The sequence below is a fragment of the Arachis hypogaea genome, chromosome 13 (genome assembly GCF_003086295.3).
Source record: "Arachis hypogaea cultivar Tifrunner chromosome 13, arahy.Tifrunner.gnm2.J5K5, whole genome shotgun sequence".
NCBI classification, from domain to species: domain Eukaryota; kingdom Viridiplantae; phylum Streptophyta; class Magnoliopsida; order Fabales; family Fabaceae; genus Arachis; species Arachis hypogaea.
The window spans coordinates 143,569,633-143,589,466 of NC_092048.1; the positions used below are offsets into that span (position 1 = coordinate 143,569,633).

At 33.5% G+C, this 19,834-nt stretch overlaps 1 protein-coding gene across 1 annotated transcript; it reads left to right on the plus strand.

Annotated features, from left to right (window-relative positions):
• The first annotated feature begins 15,931 nt into the window (after positions 1-15,931).
• Positions 15,932-16,755, plus strand: LOC112792530 (protein TIFY 5A). Its single transcript, XM_025835800.2, has 2 exons — positions 15,932-16,223; positions 16,305-16,755. The coding sequence occupies exons 1-2, from the start codon at positions 16,029-16,031 to the stop codon at positions 16,548-16,550; spliced, it is 441 nt and encodes a 146-aa protein (XP_025691585.1). The 5' UTR covers positions 15,932-16,028; the 3' UTR covers positions 16,551-16,755.
• The last annotated feature ends 3,079 nt before the right edge of the window (positions 16,756-19,834 follow it).

Genomic DNA, 19,834 nt, shown 5'->3' on the forward strand with positions numbered 1-19,834 from the left:
CATCCATCTTGCAATAGCAATATCACACTTCTCCACAATTTCTTTGCTTTGGAGAACACTTTTGATAGTTGGTTGAGCTTACAGGTGTTGCTGTTGATGGAAAAAAAGATTGTAATTCCTTGAGTTATTTTTTTTTTCTAGAGCTAGGTGCTGGAAGCTTTGATTTTTGTTGTTGTCACATCTCATTATGTTCAATCTCATCAAATTCTATTTCAACTTCATCACAAGCATTATAACTCTTTGTATATTTTTCTTGAGTTTTTTTTTCTTGGTTCGAATATCTTCAATGTTTTGATTGAATTGGTATCTCACTACAGCTGACACCTTTTGACATGCCTCAATATCTCCACCTTTTCTAGCCAAATGATGCTTAACTCGGTTAATTTCTCCACCACTAATAAGCTTTTCGCAATAAATACATAACAGATCAGTTTTTCCTTTATCCACAACTTATTTACAATGGCCCCATCCAGGATCAGTTTTTTCTCTATTGGTATGTTTTTGGGTTCCATTTGTTGTATCAGAAGTTGATCCTTGTTCTTGAAAAGTTGGTGCTTCTGATGGTGTATTTGATGAAGCCATCCTACATTCCTCATCAACTAGGATTAAATGACTAATCTACCAGAAATCCAAAATAATATACAATAATAATCTATTATGATTCTAAGAATAATATACGACAGCAACCAAATATAACAACAATATATATATAACAAGAATATATTACACTATAATTAACAATATATTACAACAACAACATAAAACAAAAAATTGAAAAATCTAACAGAAATCAACAAGTTATAAACTTATGATCAACTAAATATAGTTAACATAGATAATCAATATCATTAATCAATTAATTCTAACTGAAGTACTAAATTATTGAAAATTTGAAATACTGAATAACTTAAAAAAATAAAATACATACCTTAGAAAAGAGGGAGACGGGAGAAGAAGTCGGCGCCAACGACGACAGCGACGATTAAACGATCGGACCAGCAAAAAGAGGACGACGATAGACACACAGTGGCACAAGACAGGAAGCGATGAGCCGAGCTACACAGGGGCTATCGAGATGACAACTCTGAGAGTCTGAGTAGCAGTAGCTGATGACGTCGCACTATTTGGTGGAGGTGGCACTGGCTGTGTTCGGGACCATTAGGTGGTGTGAGAACGGTTGAACGCCTGAACGGACCTGAACGCATCTCTCTCACTCTCAACCGTTTGGGACTTTGGGTGTGGGAAGTGGGAACTGGGAAGTGGGGATCGGGTTAGGGTTTCAGGCTTTCAGCCTTTCATTTTTTAAATAATGGAAACGACGTTGTTTCACTTGAAGAAAAAAATTTAGTCCAAACTGGTCCGGGTTTCTTCAAACCTGCCGATTCGTCGATTTTTGTCAAACTCGGCCGGTTCAAACCGAGTCTTGCCGATTCTCTTCTTTGTCTGGTTAGCTAGCTCACTCGGACTGGTTTTGTTACCAGTTTACTAGGTTTCCAGTTCGACCGAATGGGTCGGTCCGGTTTTGATAACATTGGACCCATTAACTAAGGGATTCATCCCTAAAGTCTTTCATGAGCATACTGCTTGGATAGATGTCAATATTTGTGATGCCTTGGTTTAGTGAGACTTTATTTTATACTATATGTTCTATGACAGATATTGAATTATCTTTCTGCAGAATTAAGTTGATGGTTGATGTCATGTTATGTGCAATGTTTATTTTGCAATATTTGTTCTGTGTTTGATCTCAATAAAGTTTTAAAGTTGGACCAGCTGAAATAGACATGCACGAGATCACTTAGCATGTCCAAGTTTGATCCATGCCGTTAAAGATATTAATATGGTGATCATCATGGTTCAGTCATGACATTAATGTGATAAAAGCTGTGGTAATTCCATAACTAATATATGAGACAGAGCAGATTGTTAAAGTAATAAGAAATAGCATTTAGGTACGCGCATAAATTTTATAAGATGTGATTGTCTCAGAAAGAATACATGTATAGTCCGAGTGGGAGATTTTGGAAAATTATTTAATTTTCTAATTTATTTATGGACAATACATCTATTAATTATAATAACAAATTATGCTATTTTAAATTAAATAACTTATATAACGGTAATCTCTTTTATTGTTATAAATGCTAAATTGAATAAGTCATAATTACTTTTGATTTAGAATAAAATGAGAATAAAATAAGATATTATTTTTATGAGTTTTGAATACTATCTTATTTGGGTTTTAGGGTTTAATGTGTGTCATATTCAAGTATAAATACTAACTTTAAGGTTTCTGTCCCCAATATACTAAAGCCGCCTCAGCAGCTCTTTTCCCATCTCTAACACTTCTTCTCTTTCTTTTTTTCTTCCTCATCCTCCTTCATCATTGTCGTTGCCTTCGTCTTCTTCTCTTATATATGTTTAGGAAATTAGAGTATAGAAATTTTGATTCACATCACATAAATTTTAGTGCACAAAAATTTTAGTATACAACACAAAATTTTTGAAGGGCCACATGTTTAAAATATTGACATTCAACTAACAAAATACGTACAACATAGAAATTTTAGTGTCCAGTATTAAAATTTTTGAAGGACGACATGTTACAAACATTGACATTCAATCAACAAAATATACACAGCACATAAATTTTGGTATACATCACAGAAATTCTGGTGCATAGCACAAAAAACTTGATGTGCAGCACAGAAATATTTGGAGGACCACATATTCAAAACAATGACTCACTCAATAAAATATATTGCAATAAAAATTTATATACTATGTACAAAATTTTTGTTATATCGATAAATATGTGTTATGTGCAAAAATTTGTGTTAATATACAAAATATTTTTGTGCTATGTACAAAAGGAACAATAATGATGTACATGAGTTTTCTTTGTTAGACTTATACCAACTTAATTGTAAAAATACTTATACATATAACAACAACAAACAACAACAACAACAACAGCAAAGCCTTATCCCACTAAGTGGGGTCGGCTACATGAATCAAACGACGCCATTGTACTCTGTCATGTATCATGTCTACAGAGAGACCGTTTACATGTAGATCTCGTTTGACCACCTCATGGATGGTCTTCTTAGGTCTTCCTCTACCTTTCGCCCTTTGTCCATCTTCCATCTCATCCACCCTCCTGACTGGATGTTCTATCGGTCTTCTTCTCACATGTCCAAACCACCTGAGACGCGATTCAACCATCTTTTCCACAATGGGTGCTACTCCAACTCTCTCCCTTATATCTTCATTCCTTATTTTATCCAATCGCGTGTGACCACTCATCCATCTCAACATCTTCATCTCTGCCACACTCAGCTTATGTTCGTGCTCTCCTTTAGCCGCCCAACACTCCGTACCATACAGCATAGCCGGTCTTATAGCGGTGCGATAGAATTTACCTTTAAGTTTTAAAGGCACTTTTTTGTCGCATATAAAACCAGATGCACTCCGCCATTTTGACCAACCTGCTTGGATCCTATGATTTACATCATGTTCAATCTCTCCATTATCCTGTATGATGCACCCAAGATACTTAAAACTTTTAACTTTTCGTAAGGTGTTCTCTCCAATTTTCACCTCTATATTGGAGTTTTCCCTTCTCAGACTGAACTTACATTCCATATATTCCGTCTTGCTACGGCTTATGCACAGACCATACACTTCTAGAGCTTCTCTCCATAACTCCAACTTCTTATTTATGTCTTCCCTTGACTCTCCCATAAGGACGATATCATCGGCAAAAAGCATGCACCTTGGCACAGGCTCTTGGATGTGCTCTGTGAGTACTTCCAAGACTAATGTGAAAAGGTATGGACTTAAGGATGATCCCTGGTGTAATCCTATACCAATAGGGAATTCCTCTGTCACACCACCTTGAGTCTTCACACTAGTTGTGGCCCCATCATACATGTCTTTAATTGCCCGAATATATGCGATCCTTACTCTCCTCTTTTCTAAAACCTTCCATAAGACCTCCCTTGGTACCCTATCATACGCTTTTTCCAAATCAATAAACACCATGTGTAGATCCCTTTTATTACTACGATACCTCTCCATCATCCTTCTTAATAGGTATATCGCTTCAGTGGTAGATCTGCCTGGCATAAATCCAAATTGGTTCTCTGTTACTTGTGTCTCTTTTCTCAACCTCCGTTCTATCACCCTTTCCCATAACTTCATAGTATGACTCATAAGCTTAATCCCTCTATAATTTCCGCAACTTTGTATATCCCCCTTATTCTTATAGATAGGTACCAAGGTGCTCTTTCTCCACTCATCAGGCATCTTCTTTGACCTTAAAATCTCATTAAAAAGCTTGGTTAACCAGTTGATGCCTTTTCCTCCAAGACCCTTCCAAACCTCAATCGGGATATTATCAGGTCCTACTGCCCTGCCATTTTTCATCTGCTTTAGAGCCTCTTTTACCTCGAAGTCTCGAATCCTTCGATAGTAGTCAAAGTTTTGATCTTCTTCCCTTGTGCATAATCGACCAAGGCTCGGAAGAGTCTTCTGTCCCTCATTAAATAACTCGTAGAAGTAGCTCTTCCACCTTTCATTAATCTTCTCCTCTTGAGCCAACACCTCTCCATCCTTATCCTTTATGCACTTAACCTGATCCAAATCTCTCGTTCTTCTTTCCCGGCTCTTTGCAATTCTATATATACCTTTTTCTCCTTCTTTCGTGTCCAAAGACTGGTAAAGACCCTCATATGCTCTTGTTCTTGCTTCACTTACAGCCACTTTTGTCTCTTTCTTAGCCGCCTTATATTTTTCCCAGTTATCTGCATTGCGGCATAAAGACCACTCTTTAAAGCATTCTCTTTTTATCTTTATCTTTTCTTGTATACTCGCATTCCACCACCAGGACTCCTTGTCTCTTGGTCCTATTCCTTTAGATTCACCAAAACTTTCTTTTGCTGTTCTTCTAATAACTTCTGCCATCTCCCTCCACATCTCTTCCGCGCTTCCATTCCCATCCCACCTTGCCTCTTCTCCTACCCGTCTTAGGAAGCTTCTTTGTTCCTCACCTTTCATCCGCCACCACCTCGTCCTTGGGTTCTTCGTATGATGTCTTTTCCTCAACTTTTGCTCAACGCGAAAATCCATGACGAGCACCATATGTTGTGTTGTCAAACTCTCTCCCGGGATAATTTTACAGTTAATGCAAAATTTCCGGTCGACTCTCCTCAACAAGAAGAAGTCGATTTGAGAGCTTGTCATGCCATTCTTATAGGTTATAAGATGTTCGTCTCTCTTTTTAAAACATGTATTTGCGATGAGAAGATCAAAAGTTGAGGAAAAGTCCAAAATAGTTTTACCCTCGGCATTGATCACCCCGAAACCATGGCCTCCGTGAATACTCCCATATCCAGTCACTTCTCTCCCAACATGGCCATTTAAATCTCCTCCTAAGAAAATCTTATCTCCCAAAGATATGCCTTGAACTAAACTCTCTAGATCCTCCCAAAACCTTATCTTGTGTTGTTCGTCCGAACCCACTTGCGGTGCATAGGCGCTAATCACATGAAAAGCACCTCCCTCCACCACAAGTTTGATAGAGATGATCCGATCTCCCACCCTCTTGACATCAACTACGTCCTTCTTCCACTGCTTATCCACAATTATTCCAACTCCATTCCTATTCTTCACCTTTCCTGTATACCAAAGTTTGAAACCAGAAGAATCCAACTCCCTAGCCTTTGCACCAACTCATTTCGTTTCTTGTAGGCACATAATGTTAATCTTCCTCCTTGTCATGGTATCCACCACCTCCATGGACTTTCCTGTTAGAGTGTCTATGTTCCATGTCCCAAATCTCAGCCTTTTGTCGCTTCGACCTTTACCTTTTCCTTTGTGAACTAGCTTATTTACCCTCGTCCGTTCACGAAAACGCGAGAACCCTTGCTCATTTAACACTACATCCGGGCACCGATGCAGCGGCTCTTGCTTTGACACCGTACTCGAGCCATACGGCGCGTTACTTCCGGGTAACGACCTAGCTTTAGCGCAATAATGTCTTTGATTCATGTCATGGGGGGTTCGGCTATATTTTTACGTTGGTTGCCGAAGACCTAACACAACCCTCCTCCTTTATCCGGGCTTGGGACCGGCTATGTACCGCAAGTGTAACATAGGCGGAGTTACTTATACATATAACATTACCATAAATTTTTAATGCTTATGTTATTTATTTACTAAAAAATTAAACTAGTAATAACATTAACAAGATAATGTCTTAGTGAAATTTTTTATATATATAATTCGTTTTTATTATTTTCCAAAGGTAGATTATTTATTTATTTTATACTGGTAAAAACAATACTAAATATAGCTCTTTTTATCTTGTAAAAAAATCAGTCTGAGTCCTGTTTGGTTCATAATCGGGGGTGACTTTTGTTTCAAATTTTTCAAAGGCTTCATTTGGATCGGCTGTATCAGAAGTAGAAAAAAATATCTCTAAAACAGGATTTAGCCACGGTAGCAATCTCTTCCTTAGAATGTGTAACAGTACCATCATTCCCTTTTAGGCTCCAAATTTTATTGCATCTATATCTAGCGTGAGCAAACTGATGTGTTCTTGTCCCCTACGTAAAGCCATTTGATTTTTAACTTATCCCTCCAATAACTTTCTTTATTAAGGTATGCAACCTTTAATTTCTCTTCTAATTCAGCATCCTGTTCAATGTTCACTCCCTACATTCTTAAATTTCTGAGTTCTTCTAACTGTTCTTAAAAGTTCTGGATCATCTTTAAAAAAATTTGAACTTGACTGTTGCTGCCATTGCACTATGGCATGACGTCATTTTTTAAGGTTTTGAGCTAGAATAAATATTGGAGAGCCAACTATATTTTTGAGTTCCAAGTTTCCCGCACTATCCGCTTAATGTTTTCATTCTCACATCGGTGTTCTTGAAACTTAAATCTCCTTGTAGATCGTTCATTTGAGGGGTTAGTGTCCAACAATAATGGTGCATGGTCTAAACCATCCTCATGTAATCTGGTACAGTCGCTGATGGGTATATATTGAGCCAATCTGCTGCAGCCATCATTCTATCAAGATGCTCTTGAATCAAATGTTGACCTTATCTTCTATTAGACCATGTGAACGGCCTACCAATTATTTCTAGATCCAGTAAGTTGTGGCCATCAATAAAATTAGTGAATGCTGTAATAAAGGACCTTGATTTAACATTTCCCCCCTTCCTTCTCTTGAAAATTTGCTATTGCATTAAAATCCCCCAAAATCAGCGCTTTATCTTGAAACAGCTGAAGGATGAGAGATACTTCATTAAACTAGTTTGATCAAATCTGATCTGAGTAGTTAAAGTGAATACCAATAAGACTCCATTTTTCATTTTTGATCACATCTCTCTAACTTTCGTTGCTACATAGAAGTCAGTAGAGCTAGTCACCACAAAATCAATACTATCTCTCCAAGCTAGTGCCAGTCCCCCTGCTGTCTCTGAAGGATTGCATAGGAACCAATCATTGAAAACACATGCTCTCAGCTTTCGTTTCACCTGGCAAGGTTGATTTTTAGTTTCACAAATAAAACCAACCTCACGAGAGTGGGATCTACATATCCCTTTTAAGACTATGGAATGTCAGAGATCTTCCTAAACTCCGACAATTACATACTAAGACTCTCATGGTTATTGGGGCTCCAATTATTGGCTAGTGGCACATTCCACCTCAGCATCACCGACCTGTTTCTCACCAATACAAACCCTCTTCCATTGATCAACATTTTCTTTACCACTCAGTTCCCTCTTAGTACCACTAACAAGTAACAACTCTACATGCGGTTTGAATTTGGTATCTTTACTGTCTTTCCCTCTATTACCACCTTCAACTAGTAGATTATCCAAATTCATCAGGATAAGGATTACCTCCAACACACCAATGCTATTTGCTTTTGAATTTGCCACCCAAATGCTCTCTGAATCACTCTCATGTTCTCGACAATCAGATTGTTTGGAAGGATCTGTAGAACTCTCTGAATTTCCTTTATCCTCCTTCATAGAGAGACCTAAAAAATTGTTGATCAACCATGCTGGCATCAGTTTCTTTTTAGGCTGGTCTCGCTGACCACTCTGATTATTAGCAACTTTTTCTTTAGAGTTGTCACCAGTATCAACCCGCCTTCCAACCTAATCAAATCTAATCTAATCACCAATTCTATCTTCCTTAATCACTCCCAAGACAGAATCCTTCATGGGCTGACAAGACTTTGACACATGCCTTATTCGAGCACAATAGGTACAAAAGTTGCCAATACGTACTTATCTCAGCCCTACTTCCACCACTTTGTGATCTGGTCCTACTAATCGAAGGCTATCTTTGTGTTTTTGAGAAGCATCTATCTCTACTTTTGCTTTGAGAATTCTTCTCTCCCTTCCCCTTACGTCAAATAACCCAACCTCCATAACTTCTTCGATTCTTTCCCTAATTTTCTACCTACTTCTATCATTTTGAAGCTCTTCGGGATTTTTCAAAATTGTGTCAAAACTAGAAAAGATTGAATGATGCCCTCTTTATTTTGATTGGACACCTTCCATCTTTTGACATGGAGCACATAATCCTTAATAGCTAAGGAGAACCCTTTTTAATCCTCAACAATTCCAACTCTTCTTCAAAGAAAAATTGAAACCAGTTGCTACCCTGATCTACCACCCTAAAACCAGCGGGATAATCCCAAATAGCTCTTAAGGCCTTTTTCACTGTCCTTGCAGAAAAAATCTTTTGTCTGCAAAGATCCTGCCTAGGAGGCTATTAGAGCAAGCTTCCCTTCCTTTCCTAATATCTTCCTCCTCCAACACCACTAGATGGGCTGCGTTTAATTTTGTGGACATGAACATTGAGTCAGAGAAAATAAAATAGAGACACTAAAAATTATTTTTTTGTATACTGTGTTTAGTAAAATGCACAAGACACTAATGTATTGTTCTGTATTATGTTTGGATAGATATGAATAAGCCTAAAATATCATGTGAAATGACTAAAATAGTCATGTGATTCTAAATTTTCTACATCAAATATAAACTAATTTAATAAAAAATGAGAGTTCATGAGATTATAAGAAGAATTGGTCTAGAAACCAACAAGGTAAAAATGATATTAAAGTAACAAAATTAAGAATAAACAAAATAGCGTAAACGTAAGTAGAAGAACGAATTAAGTTTTTATTGAGTAAACCTGCAGCATGCCATAGAAAAGAATAAGGTAAAAATGATATTAAAGTAACAGAATTAAGAATAAACAAAATAATGTTAGAAGAGTGAATTAAGTTTTTATTGAGTAAACCTGCAGCATGCCATAAAAAAGAGAATGAACAATAAAACAGAAGGAATTATCAAGTTAAGTAAAAAATTCTACGAGAAGAAGAGAGTCTTGAACAAAAGGAGAGAAAGAAGAAGAACGCAAACGTAGAGAATTGAAAGAGCAGGGAGAAGAGAATACCTTTTTGAGAACGACGATGTACAGAAGAAGCTTAAATTATGGAAAATAAAAAGGGGTAGCAGTAGAATAAAAAAATATCTATCAACAAAAAGGAAAAAAAATTTCATAAAAAAAATCCGTGTCCACTTGTTGAGTCTCGCTATACATCCAAGTAATTTTACATCCAAGTTTATCCAAGTCATTTAGTTTACGGGGCTTGGTCGTCTTCTTCTTTCTCCTCCTCCTCCTACTTCTTCTTCTTCTCCTTTTTCTTCATCTTTTTTTCATTATCGTCATGATTACCACCACCATACCACCACATCTATCTCCTCCTACTGTTTCTTTTTTATTTGAATTTATTTGATCTTCTCCTTCCCTTTTTTCTTCTTCTTCCTCTTCCATCATCATTATCGTCATCACCAACAACACCAATATTTTGCTGACATCTTTATTGATTCTGATTCTCTGTGGTGATCAAATGAATGAAAAATATTATCAAAACGAAACCATTGTATAATACCAAATGAACCGAAAATGGTCTGATGGTAATCAATGGCTAAGAGAAGGAGGGTTGAATCTTAGCCCCTTTTTTGTTGAGAAACACTTGCTGCCTTTTAGAATGCTTTGAGGAGATATTTTTGCTTTCTGTCTGGTACCTAGCCAAGAGACTTTTTCTTTTTGTCTCGTAACCAGGCAAGAGATATTTTTCAGTTTTGTCTCCTATCCAGCAGAAACATAAATGGAGTAGAGGAGAGAGAGAATCACACCAAGAAGTATCCTGGTTCAGCCGTTAAGTGCAATGCAGCCTACATCCAGTCTCCATCACAACAATGATGTGATTTCACTATAATCTTGCAGATTACAAACACCAATTCTCTCTAGGAACTACCCTTCCTATTCGTGACAAGTCCAGAATCTATCCCCAATCCTGAACTTGACTTGGTCACCTACCAAACTTTTTCAACTGCTAAGTGCTAACCCAACTTGCAAGGGGATTCCCATAGAATCATGATACACAACACAGATGTACAAAGGACCTCTAGGACATCTATGACTTTTTTTCTTTAATTTTGTACACTCTGCCTTTTTCTGCTCACTGACTTTTTCTTACAAACCTCACACTATTTGCCTTTTTCACCATGAGACTCAAGACAAACAAAACTTAAAGAAAATACAAAATTAAACACATTGAAGGAGAAGAACTTCTGTTAGGTTGGGTAACTATGAGAACTCTGTACTTTCACTCTTTTTCTCCTTATTTCAAGCCTTGGGTGTTCACCCTTATTATAGAAGGGGAAGCCTCCAAGATTGAAACCGGTCCAACCGAACCAATTTCTTCTTCTTCAATAACAAACCGGTTCGGACAGAGAGAGAAGAGATAGAAAACCGAGTGCAAAAACCAACATGCAATTACCTCTTCCTCATCCCATCACTTCAAACTTTATCAATCTGAGCCTTCCATCTTGACTTGGTCCTCAAGAAGGATTTCTGACCCTTGATGAACCCTTGATCCTTGATAGCTCCATCTGCTCTATCTTCTGCTTCTTTCCCACGTAGCTACAGTAGCTACCTCCTGTGATGGATGAACAAAAGTAGAGACGAGCCATACCCCAGGGATCTTCTTCTCTAACCGAGTTGGATCTTCCACCAATTCTAGGTTGGTGATCCTGAGACTTCTTCACCACATCTTACCATAAGTGGCAAAGATCTCAGCCACACCATACTGTAGATCTTCTTTCTGCAAGAGCCATCATCACCTTAACCTCTTACTTGCACATAGTTTCACTGCTATTGTACTTCACCTTTGATAGCTTGCTTCTTCTTCTTCTTCCTGACATGACCGAAACTATAGAGAGAAGAGAGAAAAATATTCAAATGGAATTAAGGAAGAAATTAAAGTGAGTTAATCACTTCCCTTTCCCATGCTTTGTAACTTGTGAGAGTAATAATATCAATAAAATTAATGTAAACTTCTCTCTCATGTTACCAAGGCAATTAAAGTTAGTTAAATGAATTTGAAATCCATTAAAGGAGAAAGTGGCATCCGTGGAAAACATGCAATCTTACTTTCTTCCTTCTTTTAATTTCGGACCAACCAATTGTTGGTCTTTTAACATAGTGGCTTTTGGGCTGCCCCATATTTTCTTAGCCCAATTCATGTTGCTTAATAAAATAATTCAGCCACATATTAGATAGAATTTCTTACACATGGCGGAATCTATTTAACATATTTGGACCTTAAGTTACATTAAATCCAATCACCAAAATCTGCATATAACATAGAAATTATTAAATAAACAATTTTGCATCAATAATCAAATTTATAATTTCTAATTATTATTTTAATAATGTTTGATCATTATCTTAATTTAGAGTTTTCCAAACTCATCATGGTCCATTATATAAATTTGAATTCAGATGCCTCTCAAATAAACTGAAAATATTATCAAAACTAAATATTGTATAATATCAAATAAATTTAATTGTCCATTATATAAATTTGAATTCAGAAACACTTGCGTTTCAAATGAACCAAAAATTAGCTCCAAACGAAACTATTGTATAATACCAAATGAACCGAAAATTACTCATTACATAAATTCGAATTCAATGATAACGATAACGACGATACTTATTAGAAGAAGACAATGACGATAACGATAATAATGATGATGATGATGGGGGAGAAGGATGAAAAGAAAAGAGGAGAGGAAATTCCAATAGAAGTAGGAGGAAGAAGAGGAAAAAGGTATTGTTGGCGACCACGGTAACGAAATTGAAAAAAAAAATAAAAAATGAGGAGAAGAAGAAGACGTAACATTTGGAGTGAAGCAGCACAGGAAAAGAAACGAAAAAAAACGCATAATTCAAATCAATTGAACAAACCTAAATATAAAAAATTACACCCTTTTTAAATTTTATATCCATCATTGTTCTTCATAAAAAAGTGGATACAAAAATAAACAAAACTTGTTGTCTTTGCTTTCAAAAACAAACACGGCCTAAATGTTCAGCTTCCTCGTCTCTATCTGATTATCCAATCCTCATGATCAACCTCACCTCTGGACACCGTTACAGAATTAAGTGAAAGAGAGAGAAAGGCATGGCTAGAATCACGAATGGAACAGTTTGCTCGTGTTCCAGTGAAACACACAAAAATTCTAGCGGAGTACACTCAAACTCTAATGGGTACGTCAAATTATCATTCGTTTTTAGTTAATGCTATTATTTTATTAACAAATTATTGACTTGGAAGAATAGCTTTTTTCTTTTTTGATAGACATATGTTACATATAACACAAAAACGAGATACATGCTTTTAATAAAACAGGGGAAAGAGGTGTATTGGATAATGGAAAGAGAGAATTGAAGCGGATTGAAGCATGTCAAGTTTGATATTTTTTTTTTTTATATATAGTTGTTTAATAGTTTTGAGTTTCACATAATTATTTGAAAAATAATGAGCATAACGTTTGATTACGAAAAAATCTTAGTAAACAAATTTAGAGACTTATATATTTAAATACGTAACTTTTTTTATTTTCTAGATAGTTATTGATACATAAATGAAAAATTCAACTAATTCCACTTGGAAACTATATTTCATCATGATATTTCTTTATTCAAAGATTTAATATCGTTTTAAAAATATTGAATTTATATATTGTATTATTTAACCGTATATTCACTATATGTATTGTTTGGATATAAGATGAAAAATGAGAAAAAAAAATTAAAAAAAATGAAAAAAAATAAAAAAATAAAAAAATTTTGCGTTGTTTAGATGAAGAAAAAATAAATAAAAAAATAAAAAAATATTCTATTGTTTGGATAAAAAAAATTATAACAGAATAAAATTATATTAATACTCTTTTCTATATATATTATATATAAATTATAATTAATTAACATAATTATAAAGAATAAATTTGTAATTTTATGTTTATTTACATATTTTTGATCATTTTTCTTCTCATCTTTTAAGAAAAAAGTTATAGATGGGTTCCACATAATTTTTTTCTTTTTTACTCAATTTCTTTTCTCATCTAAATAAAAAAAATTATTTTTTATTTATTTTCTTTTCTTACATTTTCTTTTCTTATATTTTCTTTTTCTTCAAACTCCTTTGATTCAAACAATGTGTAAATATTCGTATCTTATTTATACAGGCTAAATCTGTTCTTTTTGGTTATTTTGTTGTGTGTCCTTTTTTTTTCTTGATGAATAAAAAAATAATCATATTAAAAGATCAATTAGAAGTATAGCTAATTAGAGTTCATTAGTTAAAAAATAGGTTTATTAAAAAAATAAAAAATAATATTTTATTATTCTAATTTTTAAATTTTAAAATTAAAAATAAAAAAATAATTAAGTTGATTTATATTGTTGTTGATTCAGTGTACTTTTTCATAAAGAAAAAAAAAAGGTAACAGAGGGCTGTTTAGTTAAAAATGTGGTATGTTCAACGGCAGTTTGGCAGGGAGCAAGAAAATAGCAATTGAATGGTATTGTTACGAATCACGTGAATAATTTAATGGTTGAGGGACGAAGCACGTGTGCATTGTGCGTAAATGCAGCCACAGGAATAAAATAGCTTTGCGGCTTTGCATTTTGCATACACCTCTCTTCTCTTGGTTGCTAATCCGCTTACGCAGTCAATGCAAGTCGGCAACCTAAGGTGCTGCGTGCCATTTTACTCTTAAAAATACTATTTAAATACTAAAATTAATTATTATATATTTTTATATAAATATAAATAATTTAATTTATTTTTAGTGATAATATTAAATAATTTAAATTTATTTTATTTAATATTTATTAATTTTTAATTAATTTTTTATTATTAAATATTTTTATATTTTTAATATATATTTTGTATTTCAATATACATTTTATATAATTAATTTTAGTATATATTTAACATAATTATTTCATTTTAATTACTCTAAACCACTTTTCTATGTATATTATTAATTAAGTATCACACTTTTCTATTAAACTAATTTATATAAATTTCCAACCATTTAATTCGGAATTAATATATTTTTATCCTATTGAGGAATCAGGATTATGTATAAAAAAAATATAGCAATTAATAATTTTATATATATTCTTTTATCCTTTCATCAGAATATAATCTTTTAGCTTTAGTACTTAGTAGTCCTCATTTTTAATACATGTATCATGTGATTTAATTAGTATGAAATTAACCTAATATGTAATTAAGGTGCCTCGTATTCTTTGAACTTATTATTTATTTATGTTATCTGACAACACAGCCAATATTTTTTTATTACTATTCACACAAAAATAATTAGAATAATTTTCCTATAAAAATGATAATATTAAATTTTTATTAAATTTATTTAATATATTTAACTAAATTAAAATTATTTTAACCATTTTTATATGAGTATTCGTCATACTTTATTTATTTATACGTACAAAATTAGGCATAACTAATTAAAACATAAAACGAGACACCCAATTCTTCAAACACCTTCCTTAAAAGAATACTAATTAATTTAAGAAATGACAGATTGCACTTTCTAATTAATGATGTTCTGCGTAAATTCAAAATTAATAAGATTTAACTTGCACTGAATTTCTAAGTGTACTACTCAGATATCATTAGTTAATTTTATTTAATGTCTAGATCACTTAATATACATGGCAGGTTTTTCTTACTATATGAACACATTTTTTCTAGCATTAAACAAAATGAATGCTAAAAGAACATTAAAAAAAGTAATTTGAGTAGAGTAATGTTAGGTAGACAAAAAAAAATTAAATTTACTTTATTTAATATTCATCAATTGTCGCCAAAAGAGATAACAATTAACAATAATATTACAAGAAAAAAAAAAGAGAGTGAAATATATGCATAAAAGTAAAACTTAAATGATAATTAGTTAGGTAGCTAGGGTTTGAAGCATGATTTTTTTTTTCTCATATCCATAGAAGTAAAAGTAGATATTAGGTAGCTAGCTAGGGTTGAAGGTAGGTAACTTAGTTGTGAATTGTGATGGGTACGTATATGGATATAAAAGCACGTGTAAATTGATGGTGTGGAAATTTGAGGTCGACGGCATTCACAAATGAGAAATAATAGGTTGTGGGGTCAGCGGGGTGTATGTTACTATTAACATGCATGATCCAGTGACTACTTTTGTAGGATCAAGCATGTCACAACTCACATCATTATTAATTTGTTTCCTTGTTAATGTGATGGGCATGTGGTGGAAATCTGAAAAGAGCATGAAACACGTGAATAAATAAAGAAGAGCGTACAACTCAAGAGTAGCTTCAAGTTGGGTGTGTACATAGACAGCTCCCTCGCAAGTCGCAACCCCACCGCCAATGCAACAACGCCTTTATTTATTTATTTCATTTTATTTCCGTGTTTCGCAACACAAGCCTTTTCGCTTTCATTTCAATTCCCACCCACCCACCCCTATAATATATATACGCCTCTCATCCCTCATCTCTATTTCAACATTATTCTTCTTTCTTAACTCTTCAAAAACAAAAAGAAAAAAAAAAACATACTTTCCGTCTCTCTCTCGATGAGGAGGAACTGCAACTTAGAACTACGGCTTTTCCCTTCTCCTGCCTCCGACCACCGCTCCATGGAGGAAGAAGAAGCAGGAGGCAGTGAGAGTAGGAGTAGCCCTTTACAAGGACAACATACACCGCAATCACACCCACTCACCATATTCTACGATGGCAAGATTTCCGTTTGTGACGTCACTCATTCTCAGGTATGTACATATATATTTCATCCTATGATGAAATTCAATAATGTATTTAGTAGGTAAATTAAATGATTCAATTTTATGCAGGCAAGATCCATCTTAATGCTTGCAAGAAAAGAATTGGAGGAAAGAGTGAGGACACCAACATCAACTGGGTCTTCAGTAGAGCCATGTTCACCAGCATTGCTTCAATCATCGTCACAGCAACAACAATATTATAATAATAATAATTTGCATAGCCCTGGGACTAGTCTTTCCATGAAAAGATCGCTGCAGAGGTTTCTCCAAAAGAGAAAGAACCGCCTTCAGGAAGCATCCCCCTACCATCACTAGCTACAACCAAAACTATATAAGTTAATTAATTAGAGATATTTCAAAATTTTGGTTGCTTAATTAATTAGCTTTGTGCCTTCTATATATAGACAATCAATGGTTTGTAAATTATGTAGCTTAGCATTTCTAGATCAGCCTTTCTTCTCATGCCATATGTTATTTGGTTTCTTCATTAATAATATTATTTTATTAGCTTCTTTTTTAACCATAATTTGTTGATGATTAACCACTACATATACTAAATACACCTACCTCATTATCTTACCCGCCAATAAATAATAATAATAATAATAATAATAATAATAATAATAATTTGACATACCAATTATATATATCCACGTTTCAATAATTGATCTGGTAACTCTGTATTTGAATATCTCACAAAAATAATAATGGATATATCATATATCACGGATAATTAATATAAAAATGATGAGACTTGATTTATTCATATGATTAGTAAAATAACAATTCATTATTATAGAAGCTGTTTTTGACTTGGAAGCTAAATCAGGTGATTGATGGTGTTATTCTTCTCAAGTTACGTGATTCTATCTGAGACAAAATTAAATGAGACCGAAAAAATTACTCTATACAAGTTTAAGTGGAGGAACTGGTCCCAACAACTATATATATATATATACCTAATCCATCTTCAGCGCATAAAAGCAGTACAGTATGTTTTTCTTTTTATCAACAATTAAGAATTGAACCCACGCCAAGTAGCTAGTCCACATTCAATTCATCACGCAATATATGTTAGCCGCCGCCCACTCCAAAGTTGGCAAAGCTGTTTTGGCTAAAACAATCTCTAGTTAATCACCGATTATTATTGATGTCATGAAATCAATTCTTCAAAATAATTATATTTTTAATAAATTTTCTTATGTAATATAAAGGCATCTTTTGAATTTGCATAAAGTTTTTATATAAATTTTCTAAAGATCAAACTCTAAACTTTTCCGTTATAAAAATTCTAATATTATGTATATTATAGAGTTATTTCTCTCAAAAAATTTAAACTAATAAGAAAAGAGAAATAATTAGTTATATTTCTAATATGTTTGAATTAAATTTGACATTATTGATATTCATCTTTATGCCCTAAATATTATATAAAAACAAAAAAATGAATATATAATAGAGTCCCGTTATTATTATGTCCTTAATTATAATTACATGATGATATTTTTGAAATGAAGAATGTCATATAAATTGTTTAATCAAATAACCACCCTTATTCTCTTGTTTAATTTGTGCGTTATACTCTTTTGAAATTAGAGGGAAATCATTGTCACCATCAACTTTATAGTATTTTAAGCACTCAAAAAGGATGATTCCTATTTAGCATTATAAGATTCTTGTGATCACTAATTTCCTTCCCTAGCTTCTCGTCTCTTAATACCCCTACAAGACTAAAGGAAAAATTGGTCCATTATGGGAAGCATAAATATGCCATATTCATTAGTACGGGAAATGGTTTGAAAATTTGATAAGAGATAGGCCACCAATTAGAATCTATATATATGTACATTCATAGCTTTATCATATCTGGGGAGTACTGCACCAGCATATGTTAGATGTACCTGAATTAAATCCATGATTGATAAGGCCTCAAAAGATATTCTCTACACGCTTCACGAGTTACCAAAGTGACCTAACTTTCAATTATTGTACTTCTATATGACCTTGAATTAAAGTTCTTTAACTATTGTCGGTTTAAAATTAAACAATGAATACTCCACTAAAAAATCTTGTTAATAAGTGTCTCAAAAACATTAGTTAAGAATACTAAACAAAGAGAGATTTTCATTGAAAATTCAAAATAAATATTTATTTTCAAATTCTTTTATACAGTTAATATATTGAAAAAATAAAAACCTTTTTTCTTTTTAGTCTTCTTAATCGATATCCAAATCCATATTAAGAATGCTCCTGTGTCTGAAACATTTACACGAGAGTGATGAAACACAGCATTAGATACTCCCCGGAAATTGCAGAAACATTTTGTATATACATAATTTTGCTTTGGGAAATGATAGTGTGGCACGTCTTTAATGTAGGCGTGGCTCACGTTGGAATAGTATAGCTAGGACCATGTTACGATTTGGTATGAAAAGAAGTGTCTGAATTTAGTTTTGGCTTAGCTATTGAATTTAGTTTATAATAACTTAATTAAGTTGAAGATACAAGGAAGGTGGAGTTGTCGTGTCAAATATGTGTGGGTTTCCTCTTTCCTGGAACGTGTGTAGTGTAGCACCACCTTCCCAAGATTTCCTCCACTTGTGTATTATTATTTACGAGAACCTTCCTTTGGTGATCAAACAGATCAGAAATTTCTCTGAATTACTACTATCCAAGTTAGTGATTGGAGATAGATGGTGTTTGTTCCAAATTAAATGTGACCAAAATATACATATACAAGTCTCCCCAAAGGCCAAAGCCGAACGAAATGTGTATCCATTCCCTCTCCTATTCTACTTTTATGATTATAATTAGGCTCCTAACAACAAATTAAATCCAAGTAAAACGGCGTAAAAAAGGAGCTAATTCTCAGAATCACCAACATAGATATGCAAACTGTAAGAACATTAACTAGTACCGTAGATACTGATTAGCTAAACTCCCTATATTATTTTGGATTTAGATCCTCTAAAGTTTGAAGTTTACTTTAGAGTATAAAGTGTAATCTCTCACCATATATTTCATTGGGATCAAGAGAAAATATGAGAAAGAAATCATTCAAGGATGAGAAATCACACTTTAATTTCTAAAGTGTGAAAATTCAAAATTTGGAAGATTCAAATTCATTTATTTTGATACAAAAGAAAGTTAGATATAAATTTACCTGACAACAAAAAATTGCTTCTCTTACGTACTAAACCATCCTTAGTTGTTAGTAAGGCTTGCCCATCAATCATAATGAGTTGGTCTTATAAAGTTATAATGGGTTGGTATTAATTAATAGACTCGGAAATATTTTTTCAACAATCAATTTTTCGTATATTGTGTCACTCAGTAAATACGTTTGAATTTTGGTGTAACTTTTTTTATTGAGTTAGGTGTTTAATTTATTTAACACTTATTTTTGGTTGTACAACTAACACAAACTCGTAAAAGAGTTAAACACCAACATGAGCATTAACTAAGAACAGAGTAAAAACAAACAATGAGGGATACATGGGCGCAAAATTAACTTCAGCTTTTGCTAATCAAGGAAGAACAAACTTATTATTTTATTGCCAATCATGCTTCGGAGCATACCAAATTCCAACACCACCAAG

What these genes read in the sequence shown, in the direction of transcription:
- LOC112792530 (XM_025835800.2), top strand. Translation starts at nt 16,029, where the DNA reads ATGAGGAGGAACTGCAACTTAGAACTACGGCTTTTCCCTTCTCCTGCC. An exon ending in GTGACGTCACTCATTCTCAG is followed by an intron (nt 16,224 to 16,304) that starts GTATGTACATAT and finishes AATTTTATGCAG; the next exon opens with GCAAGATCCATCTTAATGCT.